We start from the raw sequence: 20,497 nt of genomic DNA, 5'->3' as shown, positions 1-20,497 counted from the left end.
TTTCTATCTGATAACCAATTCCTAATCTACAACTGAACTTTGCCTCCTATCCCATTACTCTCTAATTTTCTCAGGAAGCTCTCATGAGGAACTTTATCAAAAGCTTTCTGAAAATCTAGATACACTATATCAACTAGCTCACCTTTATCCACATGTGTATTCACACCTTCAAAGAAGTCAAGCAAATTGGTGAGGCAAGATCTCCCTTGGCTGAACCCATGCTGACTCTGTCTCATTAAATGATGCTTGTCTACATGTTCCACAATCTTATTTTTTATAATTGTTTCTACCATTTTGCCCGGTACAGAAGTCAGGTTTACCGGTCTGTAATTTTCCCAGATCTCCCCTGGAATCCTTTTTAAAAATCGGCGTAACAATGGCCACCCTCCAATCTTCAGATAAGAACATAAGAACATAAGAGGTTGCCTCCGCTGAGACAGACCATAGGTCCATCCTGCCCAGCGGTCCGCTCCCGCGGCGGCCCATCAGGCCCATTGCCTGATTAATGGTCCATACCTATCTATCCCTTTTTCTTTTAGGAATCTATCCAAGCCTTCTTTGAAGCCACTTAATGTTTTCTTGTCTACAACAGCCTCTGGAAGTGCGTTCCATGTATCCACCACCCTCTGAGTGAAGAAGAACTTCCTAGCGTTTGTTCTAAACCTGTCCCCTTTCAATTTCTCCGAGTGCCCCCTTGTACTTGTGGTGCCCCATAGTTTGAAAAATCTGTCCCTGTCTACTTTTTCTATGCCCTTCAGGATCTTGAAAGTTTCTATCATGTCTCCTCTAAGTCTCCGCTTTTCCAGGGAGAAAAGTCCCAACTTCTTCAATCTGTCGGTATATGGGAGATTTTCCATTCCCTTTATCAGTTTAGTTGCTCTTCTTTGTACTCCCTCAAGTACCGCCATGTCTTTCTTGAGGTATGGCGACCAGTACTGGACACAGTACTCCAGATGCGGCCGCACCATTGCACGATACAGCGGCATGATGACTTCCTTCGTCCTGGTCGTAATACCCTTCTTAATGATACCCAACATTCTGTTTGCTTTCCTTGAGGCCGTGGCGCATTGAGCCGATACCTTCAGTGTTGCGTCTACCATCACCCCCAGGTCTCTCTCCAGGTTACTGACCCCTAGTGGGGTTCCCCCCATTTTGTATGTGAACATCGGGTTCTTTTTCCCCATGTGCATGACCTTGCATTTTCCTATGTTGAAGCTCATTTGCCATTTTTCGGCCCACTTTTCCAGCTGCGTTAGATCCTTTTGGAGATCTTCGCAGTCTTCCCTGGTTTGAGCCCTGCTGTATAGTTTGGTGTCATCTGCAAATTTAATGACTTCACACTTGGTTCCCGCTTCTAGGTCATTTATGTAGATATTGAACAGGAGCGGTCCCAGCACCGACCCCTGCGGAACTCCGCTCGTGACCCCTTTCCAGTCTGAGTAGTGGCCCTTCACGCCAACCCTCTGTTTCATGTTTGCCAGCCTGTTTTTGATCCATCAGTGTACCTCCCCTTGTACCCCGTGGTTCCATATTTTTTTAAGCAGTCTCTCATGTGGTACCTTGTCGAAGGCTTTTTGGAAGTCAAGGTAAATGATGTCTATAGATTCCCCTTTATCCACCTGGCTGTTCACCCCCTCAAAGAAGTACAATAAGTTTGTGAGGCATGACCTACCCTTACAGAAGCCATGTTGACTCGGTTTTAGCTGCCCATTTTTTTCGATGTGTTCACAGATGCTGTCTTTAATCAGTGCCTCCATCATCTTACCCGGGATTGAGGTCAGGCTCACCAGCCTGTAGTTTCCTGGGTCTCCCCTTGCGCCCTTCTTGAAGATGGGCGTGACATTTGCTATTTTCCAATCCTCCGGGATTTCTCCGGTTTTTAAGGATAGGTTACAGATAGATACTACAGATGATTTTAGCAACAGGTTACAGATCACTAACAGCAGGTCAGCAATTTCATGTTTGAGTTCCTTTAGTACCCTGGGATGTATATCATCCAATCCAGGTGATTTATCACTTTTTAACTTGTCGATTTGGCTTAGTACATCGTCCAGATTCACAGAGCACATGCTCCTCTGACTTTAGAGGGAGAGTTAGAACCTCCTGCAGTTTCAATTTCTGCAAGCAATCCATTCAGAAGTCTTGTGCTCTGCTTCTTTTTCCCTTTTAAGTTAATCTTTTTTGGTAGCTTGAGTGCTTTTATGGTGGTCCTCTGTCGGAAGAAAGGGTGCAGTCCTGCAGAGCTGAACTACTGCTTCACAGAGAAACTGCTGCGTGCTACCCTTCTCAGACTCGGGGTCCATTCCCCTGGGAGTTTGCTTGCCCTGTGACCATGTCAGGGGTTTAAGCGCAGGTTGTATGTGTCCTGAGTAAAACTCCCTCCAGCTTTCAGGGTGCAGGCTGCATTTCTCATCCCCAGTCGCGTGGAGTGGTTTCATGGGGGTGGAGGTTTCAGTCAGAGTCCATCCGACTGGCAGTCCAAAGATCTTCAAGTTTGGTCATTTGGAGCAGTTTCTGAGACAGAAGATCCTTTCTTCCATTCAGCTGCAGTTTAAACTGAGCTGACAGGCAGGCACTGCACAAGACCGTAAGTACATCTCCATTATTTCCTATGGCAGTTACAGGTGTGGTCTGTGGAATGCGATAAAACCCTTTTTCAAAGTTTCTAAGGGTAGAGTATGGGTCTTCAACCTCCCTCAATCTCAAATCGCTATTTTTTTATTTTTGGATTTTCTTTACTTTTGCCATTTTACAAATGACAGCAGCAATCTTGGATTTTTATTGATCTTTTATTTCTGCCTCAAAACTCCTCAATTTGATTAAAAATCATTTGGGATGGACTCCTCAGCCCCTAATCTGTCAAATGTATGCATTGATTGTGCTGGATTGATGCTGGATTAGCAACCATGTATCACGTGCCACATTGCGCTGGGGTGGGGATTTATGCCTTCTCTGGGTCCTCCAGGGCTGGGGAACTGGCCTAGGTCAGTGATTATGAAAATAAAATCTCGCCCAGAGGCCGTTCTGGAGTCTGGGACCAAATGCCTGAATTCCAAGTCTGGGGGCTCTTTCGCGCGGTGCAGGCACCTCAGCAGTACCCTGCAATGGACATGAGGTATGAATTTTCACCAGACTTCAGCTACTCTGGAAAGTTTCGGACCCAACTCATTTGACGCAGCCGGCGGGCACGTTGTTTTCTTCTACGCCAGTTGCACCAGTGGCAGAGATCTCTGTTCAGGAGCACTCTCATCCAGCTATGGCAGAGCTCAATTGCATTAGTTGCCATATGGATATTATGCCTTTTCTGTCTGTTGACACTGCTTCTATTTTGGATCTGGCTGATATCCTTACTGGGACAAGTCAACACGGTCGCACTGAGAGTCCAGATTTGGGTGAGGACGCCTCCGTCCACAGACTCTTTAAGTATAGCTCTGTCCACTATTTTATTGTTGATGTTCTGAAAGCACTCAAATTGGAATCTCCATTTTCCACATCATAGTGTTCAGTCATGGACTGCTCTAATATGCTGTTCTCCTTTTTTCCATCCTACCCACAGCTTCTTGGACTGGTTACGGAACATGGGATACCCCAGAAAGTTCATTCTGGCTCTCTAAAGCAAGGCTAAGCTTTATCCACTGGTTCCTGATTTTCAGCAGTTTTTTTGAGCAACCTAAGATGGATTCTGCTGTAGCGCAAGTTACCTGGTGCACAGCTCTCCCTAGCAATGGGGGAGTAGTGCTTAAGGACTCCGAGGATTGCAGAGTGGACATTATATTGAAAAATATTTTTTTAATGGTGGCTTCAGGTATCTAGGAGTTGGCAGTGTCTTGTGACGTGTGCCTGCCTCATGAGATTGCGCACTGTGCCCTCTGCAAAAGTAGATGCCTGTCCCCAGTTGGTGATGGATTATGTGGCAGACACCGTTTATGATCTCATTCAAGTTCTTAGCAAGGTCTCAGCTTAAGCGGTGTCTGCACGCTGGTCTCTTTGGATGCGTCATTGGGCTGGAGACACTGCCTCCAAGGTCATTTGAGCAGACTTCCTTTCAAGGTTCAGCTTCTTTTTGGGAAAGTGGATGACCTCATGGCCAGTGTTGCTAATTGCCACCTTAAGTCTCTCCCTATGAACAAGTCTCACCGGACTTTGGGAGGGGACTGTAATAATTTTCATCCTTCCCCCAGATATTGTCGGTGATCCTCGGGCTCTTCCTCCCTGCGATATTTCCAGGGATACCGTCCTCGTTACAGCAATTCCAATTCAGGCATCTGGATCCCGGGCAGCTACTGCTCCTAAAGAGCTCCAATGATGCCAGAAGTCAGATGGGGCTTCCTCATATTAGGGGCCGACTTTCTCAGTTTTACCAGGAGTGGATTTGCGTATTCTCTGATCAATGGGTGCTGGACATCATTCGGGAGGGGCACAAGATAGACTTCTTTTGCCTGCCTTGGGATTTGTTTCTGGACTCACCAGCAGGTTGGTCAGAGAAGGAGTCACAGGTCCACGCTATCTGAGCAATTGAACGCATTCTGGATCTCAAGTCTGTCAATCACTTCCTGTGGATTCCTCATTCCAAATGGAAACCATTTGCACTGTCATTGCTGCTGTCTCTCCTGGGGAGTTTTTATCATCCTTGGATCTTACGGAGACTTACCTCCATATTCCAATCTTTCCAGAGCATCACAGGTTTCTGTGTTTCCTTGTTCTTGAACAGCATTTCCAGTTTGCAGCTCTTCCATTTGGGCTTGCGACAGCTCCCCGCACTTTCATCAAGGTGATGATAGTTGTAGCTTTTTTTCTGCAGGCAAGGTATCCAGGTCTATCCTTACTTGAACGACTGGTTGATCTGGGCTCTCTCTCGACAGGTGTGTAAAAACATACGGTGGAGATGGTGGTATCTCTGCTACAGGGCTTGAGTTGGATTGTCAACTTCATGAAGAGCCAATTGATGCTGTCACAGACCTTGGAGTATCTGGGCCTTCTCTTTGACACCCGGCAGAGTTGTGTGTTTGTTGCTGAGCCACGCAGACAGAAACTTCAGCAGTAGATCAGTGATCTCCTGGACCTTCCAGGTTCCAAGGCATGGCATTATCTGTAGGTGCTGAGGTTCATGGCAGCCTCCTTGGAAGCAGTCCCTTGGACCAGAGCGCACATGTGCCCTCTACAGGAGTCCCTCCTCTCTCGGTGGTCTCCGCAGCGTCATTCCCTTCAGATGCCACTCCCTTCTGCGCTGGTGGTTTCAGGTGGAGGCTCTCCACCAGGACAAGCTTCTTCGAATCTCAGAATGGATAACTGAGAAAATCCAGATGGCGTTGGAAGCGGACGCCTGAGAGGGGAGCTCCGTATCTTCTCTGGTCGACGCTGCCTGATAGTCTTCCCCAGTCGGGAGACATGGGGAAGAGAAAGGGAGCCCTCTGTTATAACCCTCCAGCGGTGGTAGCCCAGCAGCGTTTGGTCCAGACAACGATTGCGGAGGCTTTTTCTCACTTGGATGACTCAGCATTGCGTAACTCGGGGGAGAGCCTGACTCTTTCGGGTGAACCCATGCAAACAGGAAGGGCGTCATTGAGCCTGGAGCAGCGGACAATACCACCCCAACCTGGAAGCACACTGGTGGAAGGAGAGCTGGGGCAGATGAGTTCCAGAGTAGAATCCTCTGATTCCGGCTTAGGAGGAAGCCAAGCACTTGTCTCGTCAGGAGAACAAGAGCAGGGAGAAGTTCAACAACGACCCGGCACCAGTGAGGAGGTGAGAGGTGCTTCGGGAGGGTCTACCTTACAATTTGGGGTGTTGGAAAAGCCCGCAAAGATAGTCTTGGAGGCACTATGGCAAGCCATATCAGTTATGGATGCTAAACTAAAGTTATCTTTTTCTACATTATCGATTGATTATGGGACTATCTTTTCCAAAGTGGAACAACAGGGATTGACTATCACTCAAATAAAAGAAAAAGTAGAGAAGCAGGAGACAAAACTCTCTGAAATGAAGCAGATAGAGTTTGAACTGGTAAAAGAAAGATCTTATATTTCTAGGAAAATGGAGAGTTTTGAAAATGAATTGAGAAAAAATAACCCGAGACTTTTAAATTTTCCTAAATCTCCTCTGATTTCTCCTATAGAGATGGTTAGGAAATACCTTAAAAAAGTATTATGTTTTCCACCAGAAAATTTACCTCCTATTGTTAGAGTAAATTACCTTCTGATTAAAAATCCTGTAGAAGTTTCTACTACTAATGAGAATCAAGGAGATAAAGGGGTGGATATGGATTTAACAACTTTTTGGGAGAGCTCGTTGAAGGTTGTAACAGAAAGGAGAACCCTGTTAGTTACCTTAGCTTTGGAAAGTGATAGGGAATATATATTACGACTGTATTTCCGTCATTTAAATGATCAGTTTTTAGGTTCTAAAATTCGTATATTTCCAGATATGTCTCAAAAGTCCCAAAGACGGAGAAAGGAATTCTTGGCTTTGAGGCCAAGAATCCTGGCTTTGGGAGGAATATTTTTGCTAAAGTTTCCGGTAAAATGTTTTGTTACTAATCAAACTAAGAATTTCCTTTTTTTTGAACCTAAACAGCTGATAGAATTTATTGAATCAAAGGAAAGAGGAGTACCTGTAACAAATGATGTGTAACTTGCTTTACCGGCTTTAGGTAATTAAGGGTTAATTACCTGTTGATTTTCTCTTTTAATATTGTGGACTAAATAATTAAATATTATTATTTCCTTATTATGATTTGTTTCTAATGTGAATTATTTGATCTTTGTTCAAGTTATATTATGCTTGATTGTAAAACTAAGAAGTTATAAATAAATAAAATTAAGAATGGATAACTGTTATGATTAATGCCAGCCTGTCGGATTGGGATGCTCACTGCAGGGACAGCTCCATTCAGGGGCTGTGGTCTCCTCATTAGAGGCGTTGGCCGATCAGTCGTCTGGAGCTTTGGGCGGTTTGACTGGCATTACTTGCTCTCCAGCCTACTCGGGAAGGAAAAGCCTTGCGAGTGTTCTCAGACAACACCACGGTGGTGGCATATGTAAATCGTCAAAGGGGCACAAGAAGTGCTCCTTTGAGCCAAGAAACTCACGTGCTGTTTTGCTGGGCGTAATTACATCTTCTGTCTCTCTTGGCAGTGCACGTGGCTGGAGTCGACAAAGTATAGGCAGACTTCCTCGGTCGACAGGTCCTGGACCCGGGAGAATGGTCCCTCTCGCGGAAAGGGTTCCATCCGATTATACAGTGCTGGGGTCATCCCCAGATGGACTTGATAGCTTCAGCAGGGAACTCAAAGGTTAGTTGCTTCTTCAGTCGAAGTACAGAGTGCAGAAGCTTAGGGCTGGATGCCTTGGTTCAGCCCTGGCCAGCTCACGAGCTCCTTTATGTGTTCCCTCTGTGGGCTCTGGTTGGTCAGATTATCCCCAGGATAGCGACATATCTCAACCTAGTTGCTCCGGACTGGCCTCGTCGCAAGTATGCGGATCTCGTTTGTCTTCAGCGGGACAGGGTGCTCAAACTCCCTCTTCATTGCAACCTTCTTAATCAGGATATGGTGCCCATGGAGAACCTACAGCGCTTTGGTCTTAAGGCATGGCTCTTGAGCACTCAGCCTTGATAAGACACAGTTATTCAGATGTCATTTCGACGCTTTTGATGCCCAAGAAACCCTCTACTAGTGGCGTACCTAACATATGTGACACCCGGGGCCCATCATTTTTTGACACCCCACCATCTGTATGAAAAAACATGATTTTTAGTAACAATCCACACATCACACAAGTGTACTTAGGAAAAGGCAGCATATTACATACTGCAGTGAACAGTACATCAATAAACCCATTGTAAAACTAAACAAGCCAGATTAGTACAGATCAATCCTACACAGTTGATCCTAACAATAAACCATGTCTTTTCGAACACACAGAACACAGAAAATACCTTCGCCTAGTATGCAATCACAAACTAACCCCTCCCCCTTTTACAAAACTATAGTGTGGTTTTAGCCATGGTGGTAACAGCTCAGATGCCAACGCTAAAAAACGCTCTACAGTTTTGTAAAAGGGGAGATAGAATAAAAATACATAGACAAAGGTTAAACTAAAGCATCAAGAAGCTGGACTCCTCATACAATGCAACACTACAGAAATAGTGATGCATCTCCCCTAAAGCAAAAAAAAAAAAAAAGAATTTTTTTTTTCTACCTTGTCTTCTCTGGTTTCTGCTTTCCTCATCTTCTTGTCACTCTCTTCCTTTCATCTACTGTCTACCCTCTCTCTACCCCTTCTATATGACATCTTCTCTCCTTCTATTCCCCTTCCAGAAACTTTATGCCTCCCCCTTCCATCTCTCCCTTCACCCCATTGGTCTGGCATCCATCTTCTTCCCTTTCTGCCTCCAATGTTCTGGCATCTCTCTCCTTCCCTCTCCCATACCCCCATGATCTGAAATTTCACTTTCTCCTCTCCCTTCCCCCCACTTCCATACCACCCTGACCCTCTTTTTCTCCTTCCACCACCCTGCTATGCTCCTTTCTCTCCCCATCCAAATCAGCAAGGTCCCGTGATGACTACTTCTGCTGCCTCTGCTCCGGAAGAGGTAAGTGACGTCGGAGGGGGGCTGGGCCGGCAGATGCAGGGAGTTGGAGCAAGGTCCCGCGATGACTACGGCTGCCGGTCCACCCCCCTCTGACGTCACTTACCTCTTCCGGAGCAGAGGCAGCAGAAGTAGTCATCGTGGGACCTTCTTGCACTTCAGTGCGGCTGCCATACTTATTTCAGAGCGGAATTGGCAGCCGTGCTGAGGTGCCGTTTTGAGTAGCGTGGGAGGTTACTGACCCGGCCGGCTCTGCATCCCCTTGAAATGTGCACTCGGGACGGACCGTTCCCCCCCCCCCCCCTTGGTATGACACTGCCCTCTACTGTTGATTTTTATGTCAAGGCCTGGAAGGCTTTTGAACAGTGGTGTGCTAAGGACTGAGTGGAGCCTGAGTGGGCTCTTATTTCAGTAGTCCTAGTCTTTCTTCAGGCAGGCTTAGATAAGGGTTTAGCAGTGGCCTCCATTTAAAGTTCAGGTCGCAAGCCTTTCGTGTTTCCGGGCACAAAGCATGTTAGTTCTATATTGTTCCTCAGTGTTTTCTGTGTTTCCTTTGTGCCAGTTTATTACTTATTTTCATGTTTTGCAGAGCAGACCAGTTCAGAAATTGTTTATGTTGCTGGGGAGCTTCCCCAGTACCCCTTTCCTTGTCATGGGTTTGATCAGGTATGTTGATTAGCTTTGGGACTGAACTGCAGGGGGCTCTAATTCTTTCTCTAAGGTGGGAGGAGTATGTGCTCAGAAAAGTATAAGAATTTCTGCAACTCCCAGATTGCAGAAGAGGGTTGAACACCTAGCATACTAAATCCTCCAGGGACTAACAGAAAGAAGATTACACAAGGCAACAAAAAAGATTTTTGGGGAATCATCTAACAACTCAGCACATTTTTCTAAATCAGTTTTTCACGCTGATTTCAGATCTGTTATTAGTTGTTGTTTTTTTTTTTTTCAGTCACGTAAACTTTTAAAGTTATGACTAATGTTAGTTTATAGCGTTTTAGCATATGGTGTTTTAAGAATTGCAGCATCGAACTTAGAAATGTTGCAGTACCTTCGGTCCAAAGTCAAATAAGCACACAGCATAGCATAATTTTACTGGACTGTGTCACTTAGCAACCAATATGTCTTCAAAAATGCTTAGAGTATGATTTCTTTTTGTGAGTTGTGTCTGGATTGTCATGACACAACATCCAGCAGTAAATAATGTCTGTAGCATAAAAAAACAGACAACTGTCGTTAACCCTCCTTATACGTTTATCCTATAAACGCATGGTATATCGCCCAATTAACATTTATAATTATATATAATGAGCCTCATCACAAAAATGTGACGTGCTAGTGAAAAACTAAACATAGATTTGAAATCAGCATGAAAAATACTACAAAACTCACCCAACATTAACTGTGTTATCAAAGGTGAAAACCTAATCTTCCATTAAATCAGTGGCTTCCAAACCTGGTCCTAGAAGCACCCCAGCCAGTTGGGTTTTCAGGTTAACCACAATGAATATTCATGAGAGAGATTTGTGTGCAGTGGAGAGAGTAGACACAAATCTCTCATGAATATTCATTGTGGTTATCTTCAAAATCTGACTGGCTGGGGTTCCTCCAGGACCAGGCTTGGGAACCACTATATTAAACTATATTGATAGAAGATACTGCTGAAAGTATGACTGGATCTTTTATTTTTTGGCCTGGTATTTGGATCTGTCTCTGTTGTACTGTAGAACCATAAGCTTTCATTTGCCACCACCTGCAGTTTTTCACCTCCCAGCTTCCCAAGGGCCAAGAGTCAAGGATTTCTCTGGAACCCTGTAACTGTGGGTCCCAAGTGTGGCCACTAGGTGTCGCTTCTGAGTAATGACTAGGACAGCCTACCTTAGAGGCTGTGAATACTGTCTGTGTAGCATCCTTGACTGGCTGACCGTTGCACTGACCTGATGGATTGCATCATGAAGTGAGACATTAAATTTATTCTCCATAATCACAAGCTATGAGAAAACTTGTAGTATCTAAAGCTTGCTGTGTGGAAAGTCCCTTTAAGTGCTGATTTAGTACTGACAATCACTAGTGGGGAGGGAGAAGCCAGTACCTAGTGGCCAGAACAGGAGCAAAAGTTATAAATAGCAACCTGCATTGTCACAGGAAGATGATGTGCAGGAGATGGAAAGGAGAAAGGCCTTGTTAATAGGAGGATCCCTGGTGATAGCTGAATGGAAAGGAGAAGGGCTATCCATGGGAGGATCCAACTTATGTACTTATATTCTTGCCTACTTTAGTTAATAAACGGCTGGATGAATGGGTGACTCATGACAGGTTGGACCTGAAGAAGATCCAGTTTCCCAAGAAAGAAGCCAAAACACCCACCAAGAATGGACTGTCGGGATCCCGGCCCAGCTCTCCTGAGCGGGAAGTGGTAAGATCCATCCCTTGTTTCAGACGGGGCATAAATTCTAGGGCAGTAACTTGCATCTTGGCTGTTATATAGTCTATCTCTCTACCTTTTACTGGTTACCTCCAGTGATATATGACTTAGGTAATAGAATGAGACTTGGGACAACTACTAGCTTTTGAAACCTCTGTTCAAGTCAATTTGAGGATTTTTATATATTCAAACATTTTTATTGATGACAAAACATACAGTACAATAGTGAAGACCAAGGCAATGCGTAAGAACAATGCAGAAAGAACAAACATGGTGCTATTATGGTCATGACAATATAGTCATCATCTTTTAGATAAATACAACTGTAACCCTAACTCTTACTTATCCCCCTCCCCCAATACCCAAACAACTCTCAAAATAGAGAGCATAGCAGCCCAGGGCCCTGTGCTCTTATGAGCCCTGAAGAGCACATACTACCTCCCCCCCCCCCAAGTAAAGAAAATCCCCTACTGATTCCAACCATATCTAAATAATATAAATAAATAATTTAAAACACCACATATAATATCTATTTCCAGTGTAATACGTGAGACATTCTGGACCAGGTCCTTGAGAGCCGGAGCCAGGTCAGGTTTTCAGACTATCCACAATGAATATGTACGAGATGGATTTGCATGCACTGCCTCCTTGAGATGCAAATCTATCTCATGTACATTTATTGTGGATATCCTTAAAACCTGACCTGGCTCCGGCTCTCGAGGACCGTAATTGCCTACCCCTGTTCTAGACCATAGAGTTATTTCCCTTTATCCTAGGACAAGCAGGCAGGTATTCTCACTAGTGGGTGATGTCATCCGACAGAGCCCCGATGCGGACGTCTCACAAGCATACTTGCTTGAAGAAACTTCAGAAGTTTCGAGATGCGCGAGTGCTTCCCGCCCGATGCTCCGGGCGTGTCTCCTCAGTTCTTTTCTTTCCGTGGAGCTGAGAAGTTTGCTTCAACTCTCTGCGCTGAGTGAACCCGTGTTCTTGCCTTCTAGTGCCGCGGTTTTGAGTTTATTTTCTCTTAATCGTGTGTTTTCTTCTGTCGTTTTATTATTTTGTAAAAATAAAAAATAAAAAATTTTTTCCGAAGATTCGACCGGGTCGGCCGCGTGGCTGGGGCCCCGCTCCTTCGATCTAGTGGCGGAGAAGTGGCTGGGGCCCCGCTCCTTCGATCTAGTGGCGGAGCTTTTTCGGCCTATGTCCCGGCCTATTACCGGTTTTAAGAAGTGTGTCAAGTGCCAGCGCGCGATTTCATTGACGGACCCGCATTGGCGCTGTTTGCAGTGTCTCGGGCCTGAACATCTTCCGAAATCGTGCCGGCCTTGTTCCACTCTAACAGCACGTGCTTTCAAGCGTCGCTGTTTCCTGTGGGAGTCGATGTTCGCGATGGAAGCTTCCAAGGAGCCTTCGACTTCGACCAGCGCTTCGCCTTTACCTGCGAAGTCATCATCTACTCCTGCTGCATCGGGTCTTCTGAAGCCGGCTTCCTTCGTTCCAGCTTCGACCCCGCCTCCTGCTCCGGTGCCTGCTTCGGTCTCCTCAGATCAGTTACCTCCTCAGACCATTCCCCCGGTGGTTATTAAGGTGCCGAAAGCTTCTAAGGCTAAACACTCGACCACACGGGATCGCGAAGACTGTACAGGGGGTCCCACTTCGAGTGCGGCTCCCCCCTTGTCGGATTCGCTGCGGTCGATCATGGAAGGCCCAATTCATTGAAATAATGACTACCATGGGGCCCAAATGGATTGCAACAATCCAGCATGGGCATGCAGACCCTCCTTGTGGGGGCGGGCCGCCCCCTCCTCCTCCGCCTCGCCGCTCGCTCTCGCTGCTAGGGGAGGAGGAGCGGCGCTTGGCCACCAGTTCATCGAGGTGTGCTTCGTTTAGTGAGATGCCGCCTCTGGAACCCATCCCCGTCCCGAGCGAAGAACATTGGAATGTGCCTTCGGGTGGTCGAAGCCCTGGGCGTCGTCAGGAGGAATTCTTCCGGAGTCCCTTCCATGCCAGGCCCTCTCTCGATCCATGGAATGCTGCTCGAGAGGCGTCGGCCCATCCTCCTCTTCGCTCTAAGGCCTCCAGCCCCATCTATTCATTGGAGGCCTCTGGGGAGCCTTCTGGGCATCGCCGTTCCAGATCTCCTTCGAGACACAGGGAGGGGCACCGTTCCAGGCATTCTTCGAGGCATTCGTCTAGGCATTCTACAGTCTCGCCTCAGAAGAAGCTTCCTCATGTGGGGTATTCATCTTCGGATATCTCCCCTCCTCCGGGCTCGGAGTTCGAGGATGCCTACGGGTCTTTCTCTCCTTGTCGATCCCATGTCTCCTTGGATCAGGAGGCTCGACTTCTTCAAGTCCGACCCAGCGGCCTGTCTTGGCGGACCAGCTGTCTTTTTCATCTTTTCTATGGCAGATGGCGGATGATCTCGACATCACCTTGGACTCGGGTTCCCGATACTCCAAGGAATACCTGGATACCATGCATCTGCCTCATCCTCCTGCTGAGTCTCTTCGCCTGCCTCTGCACAAGCTCCTTGACCAAACCTTCATGCGATGTTTTGAAACACCGTACTCCATTCCTGCCGTCCCTGGCAAACTGGATGCCAGATACCGCATGGTGCATCATAAGGGGTTTGAGGACTCCCAGCTCTCCCATCAGTCATTGTTGGTCGAGTCCTCCCTCAAACATTCTCATCCGTTCCAGGTGTATGCCTCGGTGCCACCGGGCAGAGAGGGGAGGACAATGGATAAGTTCGGAAGGCGTATCTACCAGAACTCGATGATGGCTTCCCGAGTTCTCAATTACACCTTCCATTTTGCCACCTATTTGGAGTTCTTCCTTCCAGTGCTCTGGAAGTTTATACCTTACATCGAATCTCAAGCTCGTTTTGAATTCGAGGAGGTCGTCGCCTCGCTGTCCCAGCTGCGTCTTCAATTAATGCAATCCTCCTATGATGCATTTGAGCTCTCGGCAAGGGCTGCCGCCTGTTCCGTGGCCATGCGCCGCTTGGCATGGCTTCGAACCATTGACATGGACCCGAACCTCCAGGACAGGCTTGCCAACGTCCCATGTGCAGGTGCGGATTTGTTTGATGAGTCTATTGAGACCGTGACGAAGAAGCTGTCGGACCATAAAAAGTCCTTCCAGTCCATCCTTCGTCCCAAGCCTAAACCTGCTCAGTCTCGATCTTCTCGACTGCCCTAGATATATCAGCGGCGTTACACTCCCAGGCAGGTTCCTCCTGCGAGGCAACCAGCGAAGAGACAGCCGCCGCAGAAGTCTCAACAAAAACCTCAGCCTTCTGCTGTTCCCAAGGCTCCTCAGCCTTTTTGACTCTCTTGTCGGGAGCATAACCAACACCGTTCTGCTATCCCCTGTCTTTCCCATTGGGGGTCGCCTCCATCATTTTTACCATCGCTGGATGGCTATTACCACTGACCTTTGGGTCCTTACCATCATGCGGGAGGGATACTCTCTTCAATTCCATCGGGTCCCCCTGGACCATCCTCCAAGAGAGTATCCTTCCAATTTGACCCAGACAGCCCTTCTTCTTCAGGAAGCTCAGGCTTTGCTCCGGCTTTGGGCCATCGAGCCGGTCCCTGTGGACCAACACAACCGGGGGTTTTACTCCCGGTACTTCCTTGTTCCGAAGAAGACGGGTGACCTGCGTCCAATTCTGGACCTCAGGGTGCTCAACAAGTTTCTGGTCAAGGAGAGATTTCGCATGCTGACCCTTGCTTCTCTCTACCCCCTCCTCGAGCAGAACGACTGGTTATGCTCTCTAGATCTCAAGGAGGCCTACACTCACATTCCAATTCATCCGGCCTCTCGCAAATTCCTCAGATTTCGGGTGGGACATCTGCATCTGCAGTATCGAGTACTTCCCTTCGGCCTGTCCTCGTCTCCCAAAGTCTTCACAAAGTGTCTCGTGGTGGTGGCTGCTGCACTCCGGAACCATGGTCTTCAGGTGTTTCCCTACCTCGACGACTGGCTCATCAAAGCCGCCTCGGCTCCAGGGGTCATCTCGACGACCCAAAAGACTATCTGGTTCCTGCAGAGTCTGGGGTTCGAGATCAACTTCCCCAAATCTCACCTGCAACCGACCCAGTCTCTTCCCTTCATCGGGGCGGTTCTCGATACTATTCAACTCAGAGCATTCCTTCTCCCTCAGCGCTTGGATGCTCTGCTTCATCTCTGCCAGTCCGTGTCTTCTCGCCAATCCATCTCAGCGAGACACATGATGGTTCTCCTGGGCCACATGGCCTCTACAGTTCACGTGACTCCTTTTGCCAGACTTCACCTCAGAATTCCTCAGTGGACCCTGGCTTCTCAATGGACACAGGTGTCAGATCCTTTGACTCGTCACATCCTGGTCACTCCTGCTCTTCAGCAGTCTCTACGTTGGTGGACGATCTCTTCAAATCTATCCAGAGGTTTGCTGTTTCACACTCCTCCCCACCAGAAGGTTCTCACGACCAATTCCTCGACCTATGCATGGGGGGCTCATCTGGACGGTCTTCGCACTCAAGGCTTCTGGACCAGTGCGGACCGGCTGTGCCATATCAATCTTCTGGAACTCAGGGCGATTTTCAATGCTCTTCAGGCTTTTCAACATCTGCTTCACGACATGGTGGTCCTCATTCGCACGGACAACCAAGTTGCCATGTATTATGCCAACAAGCAGGGGGGCACGAGATCGGCCTCCCTCTGCCAGGAAGCTCTCAGAGTCTGGGATTGGGCGATTCGCCACAACACCTTCCTCAAAGCTGTCTACATTCAGGGGGCGGACAATGCCTTGGCGGACAACTTAAGTCGTCTTCTCCAGTCTCACGAATGGACCCTCCATTCCAAGCCCCTTCATCAGATCTTCTCTCAGTGGGGGACGCCTCAGATAGACCTCTTTGCGGCTCCCCACAACTTCAAACTGCCTCAATTCTGCTCCAGGATCTACACTCCTCATCGCCTCGAGGCAGATGCCTTTCTTCTGGACTGGAGGAATCTCTTTCTATATGCGTTTCCTCCGTTTCCTCTCATTCAAAAGACTCTGTTCAAGCTGAAGTCAGACCAGGCCACCATGATTCTGATAGCTCCTCGGTGGCCCAGGCAGCCTTAGTACTCCCTTCTCCTTCAACTTAGCAGCAGGGAGCCATTCCTTCTTCCAGTGTTTCCTTCACTGCTTACTCAGCATCAAGGATCTCTGCTTCATCCCAACCTGCAGTCTCTCCACCTGACAGCTTGGTTCCTCTCAACGTAACTACCCTCCAGTTTTCCAAAGCGGTGAGGGATGTGTTGGAGGCTTCCAGGAAGCCTGCTACTATACAATACTACTCCCAAAAATGGACTAGATTTTCTCATTGGTGTGTTTCTAATCGTACGGAGCCTCGATGAGCCACCCTTTCTTCTGTATTGGACTATCTTCTACACCTGTCTCATTCTGGCCTCAAGTCTACATCGATCAGAGTCCATCTGAGTGCCATTGCGGCTTTCCATCAGCCTCTGCAAGGGAAACCTCTCTCTGCTCATCCTATGGTTTCCAGATTCATGAAAGGACTTTTCCATGTCAATCCTCCTCTCAAAACTCCTCCAGTGGTTTGGGATCTCAACGTTGTCCTTTCTCAACTTATGAAACCTCCTTTTGAGCCTCTCAACAAGGCTCCACTGAAGTTTCTCACTTGGAAAGTGGTTTTTCTTGTTGCCCTCACTTCTGCCCGCAGAGTCAGTGAGCTTCAGGCCTTAGTGGCGGATCCACCTTTCACAGTATTCCATCATGCCAAGGTGGTCCTTCGCACTTATCCGAAATTCCTGCCTAAAGTGGTCTCTGAATTTCATCTCAACCAATCCATTGTTCTTCCTGTGTTTTTTCCAAAGCCTCATTCTCATCCTGGAGAATCAGCTCTTCACACTCTGGACTGCAAACGTGCTTTGGCTTCTACCTGGATCGCACCAAACCACACAGAACTGCTCCTCAACTTTTCATCTCCTTTGACCCGAATAAGTTGGGACGCCCTGTCTCAAAGCGTACCATCTCCAACTGGATGGCGGCTTGCATCTCTTTCTGCTATGCCCAGGCTGGATTACCCCTTCCCTGTAAAGTCACAGCCCATAAGATCAGAGCAATGGCGGCCTCTGTAGCCTTCCTCAGATCGACACCGATTGAGGAGATTTGTAAGGCTGCCACTTGGTCCTCGGTTTATACCTTCACCTCTCACTATTGTCTGGATACTTTCTCCAGACGGGATGGACAGTTTGGCCAAACAGTATTACAAAATTTATTCTCCTAAGTTGCCAACTCTCCCACCATCCCATTGAGGTTAGCTTGGAGGTCACCCACTAGTGAGAATACCTGCCTGCTTGTCCTGGGAATAAAGCAATGTTACTTACCGTAACAGTTGTTATCCAGGGACAGCAGGCAGCTATTCTCACGTCCCACCCACCTCCCCTGGGTTGGCTTCTCTGCTAGCTATCTGAACTAAGGAGACACGCCCGGAGCATCGGGCGGGAAGGCACTCGCGCATGCGCGGTGCGGGCATCTCGAAACTTCTGAAGTTTCTTCAAGCAAGTATGCTTGTGAGACGTCCGCATCGGGGCTCTGTCAAATGACATCACCCACTAGTGAGAATAGCTGCTTGCTGTCCCTGGATAACAACTGTTACGGTAAGTATCATTGCTTTACCCGCATGAGCTGCAGAAGAGATCCACTCCACCTCTAGAGTACATCACAGGCTAGCTTAGTTCCTTCCAACAGTCTTTTTCTTCTGCATGCATGGCTGCAGATGTTTGAGTTCTACTTTCCCACATTTATTATTTTTAATTTGACGTAATTTCGTCCCCTTTTGTGTTTAAAGTGAATTTGAAGCGCTGCCTGCTTGAGAATTCACAGACTTCGGTCTGTAGTTGACAGCCGATCCCTTCGGGGTACCTGTTAGCCAGTCTGCTAGTCTTCCTTGGAGCTCAGGGCTGTACCTGACCTGGTTAAGCGGAGGGTCGAATGCAGACCGTTCAGCACACTTAAGGGGGCTCAGTGGTGTTACACAGCATGCAGACTGCATTTCCATGCCTCCGCCCATCCTGGTGCGCAGTCGGTGTTCCGCAGGGAGGAGGCATAGTCAGACAGTGGGTCTGACTGGCAGCCTGAAGATCAGCTTGGCAACAACTTTTCCAACAGTGTGGCAGTGAATTCTGACTCTGGCTCTTCACAGGTGCAGCTTCTGTTTCCAGTACTGTGAGTAAGAGGAACTGACAGGGCTCCATCGTGATTTTTAAAACTTAATTTTGAAGGGTTTTCTATTGTTCCTCCACCTAAAAAATCCTAAATTCTGAATTTTTAAATTTTGAGATGTGCCAGTTTTAGCGTGAATTCAGGTCCGGTGGCCTTCTTGGATTTCCAGCTAACTTCTCCCTGCTTCCTCAATTTCGAATTTCTGCCTGGAAAACTGCTGGGATGGAATCCTCAGGGTCTACTAGTGTGGATTCATGTAAAATTTGTGCAGATTTGTCGCTTTTAGAGTGTCCTTGTGCCACGTTCTGCCTCCCCTTCACAGAAGTGGGTGATAACACACTCAGCTAGCCCGTCGGGGGGCTGTCTTTGCTTTTGGGGCTTGGGTCTGCGCCTTTGTCGGCCAGCTGTGAGACAGACCCTCCGCAGCCTAAGAAGCGCAAGTCTAAATAATCTAAGAGTTACTCTATGCCCCAGGGTCCAGATGCCTTCTCAGAGTTCATGAGATTTTTGTGGTCCGTGTTTCAATCCAGGGGTCCGGCTGCTGGATGTTCTTCTGTTCCCCCTGTGACATCGCTAAACGCCAGTTTCTCCTCGGGGATGTCAGAGTCTCAGACTGCTCCAGCTGTCCCTTCTTCACAGCCTGTTCAGGGGGCTTCAGCAGTGGATCCGGACCTCACTGATCCTTTATTCCACAGTGCTACATCTCCTGGATTGGGGGATCCAGATTTGGATGCTGGATCCGCAGATCCCTTAGGGCTGTGATGCCCAACCCTGTCCTGGAGGACCACCAGGCCAATCGGATTTTCATGCTAGCCCTAGTGAATATGTATGAGAGAGATTTGCATATAATGGAAGTGTCAGGCATGCAAATCTGCGCCATGTATATTCATTAGAGCTATCCTGAAAACCCGATGGGCCTGGTGGTCCTCCAGGACGGGTTGGGGACCACTGCCTTAGGGGCTCCAGATCCTGGAGATGATCCAACTGTGGTGCGCTTGTTCCAATTTTTCGGCACTCCCTGATTTGATTGCTGAATCTTTGCAGGAATTGAGCTTGGATGCCAAGCCTGCCCCTTACTCTTCTTCCTCTTTTTCCTCTTCTCCCTGGTTCTGTAGCGTGTGTGCGCTCGAAATCTGTGACCTTTCCCTGGTATCCAGATATGAGTTTCTTAGTTGCAGAACAGTTTAACTCTCCAGAAGGTTCTTTGTGGAATGCTAGGGCTATGTCCTTCTTGTATCCTTTGGTGCAGGAGTGTCAGCAGCTGCTCGGGCAACCCAAGTTTCAAAGTTTATTGTAAATTTGATTAAACGCTTATCAAAATACTAAGCGTATTACAGCAATAAAATAGGGGTAAGAACAGAAATAAAAACAGAATTAAAAACAACAGTATTAAACACAAAATAAATTTAATAAGAACAAAAAAGATAGGGGGGAGAACTACAATAAATACAGAAAAGAGAACATATATGGGAAAAAAGGACTAGGGTTCAATAAGAAAAGAATAGTAGCATAGTTAGCCGAAAGCATCAATGAATAAGAAGCTTTTTAAAGCTCCTTTAAATTTATCTAAGTTCTGCTCTGCCCGAAGTGGGTGATGCGTTCCAGAGTGTGGGTGTGATAACTGAGAATATTGCTGTTCTACGGGTATTTATTATTTTTAGGGAAGGAACCCAGAGCAGATGTTGTCCAGAGGATCTTAAGGATCTATTAGATTCATAAGGTATAAGATTTCTATCAAGGAATGCTGGTTCTTTTGTTTTGAGGGTTTTGAATATTAAAAGGACAATCTTATAAGTTATCCTGTATTGGACTGGAAGCCAATGGGCTTTTTTTAAAAAGAGGGGTAACGTGTTTGCATTTTTCATGGTTGTTCAGGTGACCCGGAGTACTTTGCTCCCTAGTGACGGGTGCGTTGTTTTGAAAGATATGCATGATTGCCGGGTGGATGTGGTTCTCAGGAAAGTTTTTGAAACGGCTAATTTAGGAGTCAAAGCTGCTGTGGCTCTGTCCTTTGTGGCACGTGCCTGTTTGGCTCGGCTGTATACGCTAGAGACTGATGCGGTAGAGCTGCCTCCTCAGCTTCTGTTGGCTGGGATGGACTATTTGGCGGATGGCTTATATGACCTTTTGAAAGTGTTGGCAAAGATGTCAGCGTATTTGATTTTGGCCTGCTGAATGCTCTGGGTTTGGCAGTGGGCCGGGGATTCCACCTCTAAGGCTATCCCTGGCTCGGCTGCCTTTTAAGGGGCAATTATTCTTTG

The 20,497-nt window shown here is 47.4% G+C and overlaps 1 protein-coding gene across 1 annotated transcript in view; it reads left to right on the top strand.

The window, feature by feature from the left end:
* The window catches only part of KAT5 (lysine acetyltransferase 5), a 267,178-nt gene that overhangs the window by 108,282 nt on the left and 138,399 nt on the right, over positions 1-20,497 (top strand). The window contains 1 exon segment of the mRNA XM_033954195.1: positions 10,869-11,005. Within this exon segment, the coding sequence (XP_033810086.1) occupies positions 10,869-11,005 (137 nt within the window).

The sequence above is a fragment of the Geotrypetes seraphini genome, chromosome 8 (genome assembly GCF_902459505.1).
Source record: "Geotrypetes seraphini chromosome 8, aGeoSer1.1, whole genome shotgun sequence".
In the NCBI taxonomy this organism is placed as follows: Eukaryota; Metazoa; Chordata; class Amphibia; order Gymnophiona; family Dermophiidae; genus Geotrypetes; species Geotrypetes seraphini.
This window is presented reverse-complemented; position numbering and strand designations above follow the sequence as displayed.